Source organism: Apteryx rowi, unplaced genomic scaffold (genome assembly GCF_003343035.1).
Source record: "Apteryx rowi isolate R43461 unplaced genomic scaffold, aptRow1 scaffold_463, whole genome shotgun sequence".
Taxonomy (NCBI): Eukaryota; Metazoa; Chordata; class Aves; order Apterygiformes; family Apterygidae; genus Apteryx; species Apteryx rowi.
In genome coordinates, this window is record NW_020450720.1 from 499,102 (window position 1) to 502,144 (window position 3,043).

Here is a 3,043-nt window from a genome sequence, read left to right on the forward strand (position 1 = left end):
CGGCGGCGCCCGAGGGCTCCGCGGCGGCCCGCGAGCCCGCGCTGCGGCTGCCGGGAAGCTCCTTCTCTTCGAAGGGGGAATCTAGCAGCGCTCCTCTCCCCTCCCGTGCCCTCGTCCCGGGCGAGCTATTCCCAAATAGTCCGCATACTTTTCCTTATAAGGAATATCTCCCCTGCATCTCTCCGCGGCCCTTTGAACCAGTTAACAAACGTCCTGCTCGGAAGCGCCGCGCCGGAGAGGGACATCTGATCCCCGTCACGCACCCAGCGCCGAGCGCCGAGCGCTTGCTTTTGTTACGCTCTCGAGCCCTCTCTCGAGGCAGCTGTACAGCTGAGCCGCTGCTGAGCCGAAACCTGCTCTGCCGTTTGCTCGTTTTTAAAGTCAGCCAGCAGAAACGCATGTTGTCTCTCATACAGAGGCAGTTTTACCAGCGTTTCCCCTTCCCAAAGTATCCTTCCTCCACCTGAAATCCTTTGCTCGCTTCCTCTGCGGCCACTCTTTTATTACGGCTTGGAGGTTAATTTTAAAAGCTGAGTTACAGGAAAAGGAGAGTCATCACTTGGGAAGTGCTGTGGTTTCACCTAATCCTGTAATTCAGACCCAAGATTCGCTCAGAGCAACAGGATTGTGCAGCAGCAGCCACAGGGACCTGGACCCTCGCTGCAGAAAGAGTCGACTTGAATAGTTCCCCGCACGTAATGCGCTAGATGCATGTCGGGGCAGACAGGTGGGGGTGAGGGCCAGGGAGGGGCGCGGGCTCCTGCGTTATTACCATATAAAGTGCTGAGCTATATATATCCTTGCGCCCAAGATCCCTGTCCTCCGAACTGCAGACCTAGCAAGTATCGTCTTCCGGACGGTTTGCTCCCCTGCAGGACTGAACTTTGCCTTGACAAGTGAACAAGTCCCAGGGATTTCCAGGACGAAGAACTAGGAAAGGACCTTTCACTGGGGGACCATGAGCCAGCCTGTACCTAGGGCAGCTCTAACGCACGGAACAGCACTCTCRAAGACGGACCTCGCAGCCCCTGCTCTTCGGGAGCCACGGGACAAAAGTTGCCGCCAGCTCCCCGGCTCTGCTTCGCTGGTTATCAGAGCAGGGTTGTTCCAACCCGAGCCATTCCCCCCGTCATCCGAGCCGACAAGCCACCCCTGCCTTTGCTTTCACGCCTGGAGTAGCAAGTACACACGAAAAGCACGTGTGGAGTGAGCAGAAACCCAACCGAACGCTCCTGCTAGTGCGCAAACCTCATGCAAGGAGGCGGTGCGGGGTCTCCCACCGCTCCGACCAGGCGGCGCCAGGACCTGCCCCGGGGCGGCTGCGGGGCGCCGCTCGGCCGGAGGCCTGGCCGCCCTGAGCGGAGGGGCGTGCGGGCCCTCTCTCAGTTGGGGGGTGGCGATGGGGGTAACTTACATCTGTGGCCTTTTTGTCAGCCAGTTCCAACTTTTCCTGGGCATCTTTAAGGGACTCGGAGTATTTGTCCAGCTCATCCTCAGTGCCCTTCAGCTTCTTTTGCAGAGCCACCAGCTCGTCCTCCAGCTGTGATTCGGGCGGAGTGGTGRAGAGGGGAGGGCGGGCAGGAAAAGGTGCGGCAGGCAGCGTGATCGTGCAAAGGGAGAGGTGCGAGTGCAGAAGAGACAGCAAAGGACAGACGGACAGAGAGAGGGAGAGAAGGAGAGACAGTTAGACGGCCGTGCCGGTGGCGCGGGCGCGATACCTTGGCGGCATTCTCCTCGGCGGAGAGGAGGCTGTCCTCCGCCTTGTGCAGCTCCTCCAGCACCTGGTCCCGCGCATCCTCCGTCACGTGCAATTGCTTTTCCAATTGCACAATGTCATCCTCTAGCTAGGTGCACAAGAGGAGATACAACGCACAGACACATTTCCCCCTGCGCTTCGGAAGAGGGTGGCGCGGCGGGTCTCCCCTTCCTCCCGCCTCCTCCGCCTCCCCCGGGGTCCGCGAGCGCGGCGGGACGGGGGCGCGGGGGCTGCGGAGGGGCGCGGGGGGCGCGGAGCGGCGCAGACCTGCTTGCTGCGCTCCTCCGCCGCCTTCTTGTCGGCCTCGGCCTGCTCGGCGCGGTCCAGCGCGTTCTCCTTGTCCAGCTTCAGCATCTGCATCTTCTTCTTGATGGCGTCCATGGCGGCGGCGGGCTAGGCGGCGACCCGCGACGGGCACCGGCAGACGGGCACTGCGGGCGGCGGAGTGCGAGCGGCGCGCGGGCAGCGCCTCACAGATATGTACTTTCCCAGGGGGCTGACTGCATTCCTCAAGACATCCAATACTTTTTTGGAAAGGGCTTTCCCCCCCCGCCCTGCCTCCCCGCGCCCTGCCCCTTTCCCTGCCGCGCCGCCCGGCCCGGCCGCGCCGCTCCCATTCGCCGCCGCTGCCGCCCGGCCGTGGATATGACTATATTTGGGCCGCGGGGCGAGGGGGGCCGGGCGGGGGTGTCCCCGCTTCCAGAGGGGCCGGACGGGGCGGCTGGCTGCTGCTCCTGGGAAACGGAGAGGGAAAAGGCTCCGCGGGCGGCGGGAGCCGGGCTGCGCGCACGGCCGCGCTCCGCGCCCCTCTGCGGCGGGGGCAGCGCGGGGGGCGGCGGGGCCGGGCCGGGGCCGGGGCCGGGGCCGGGCCGGGGCGGCAGCCGGCGCCTCCGAGCAGCTCCCGGGGCTCCGCGCTGCCCCGCGGTGCTTGCTGCGACCTGCGGCTCTGCTGCGGCGCCGGGGCGCGGGCGCCGAGCTGGAAAGAGAAGGCAGGAAAGTCACAGGGCCGCTGAGCCGGGGCCATGCGGAGGCTCAGCTGCCCGCCCGGCACAGCCGGGGCTGCGAGGGATGAGGCCAGGGGAAGGTGGGACGGGAGGTGGCTGGAGAGGCCGCCAGGGCTCGCAGCCTCCACCGGGCTCACAGCCTCTGCCGGGGCTCGCAGCCTCCACCGGGCTCGCGGCCTCCACCGGGCTCGCAGCCTCTGCCGGGGCTCACGGCCTCCACCAGGCTTGCAGCCTCCACTGGGCCTGCAGCCTCCACCAGGCTCACAGCCTCCGCCGGGGCTCG

The 3,043-nt window shown here is 65.8% G+C and overlaps 1 protein-coding gene across 8 annotated transcripts in view; it reads right to left on the reverse strand.

Annotated features, from left to right (window-relative positions):
- Window positions 1–2,225, reverse strand: part of TPM1 (tropomyosin 1) — a 19,859-nt gene extending 17,634 nt beyond the window's left edge. For 3 of the 8 annotated variants that reach the window (XM_026077822.1, XM_026077828.1, XM_026077824.1), the window contains exons 1-2: window positions 2,024–2,225; window positions 1,415–1,540 (exon numbers count right to left, since the gene is read on the reverse strand). In XM_026077822.1, coding sequence (XP_025933607.1) covers window positions 1,415–1,540; window positions 2,024–2,137 — 240 coding nt within the window. In that variant the 5' untranslated portion in view covers window positions 2,138–2,225. Of the gene's footprint in view, window positions 1–1,414; window positions 1,541–1,718; window positions 1,845–2,023 lie in introns of all 8 variants that reach the window. The other 5 variants (XM_026077820.1, XM_026077823.1, XM_026077821.1 and 2 more) reach the window with 5 other exon arrangements.
- Window positions 2,226–3,043: the final 818 nt, after the last annotated feature.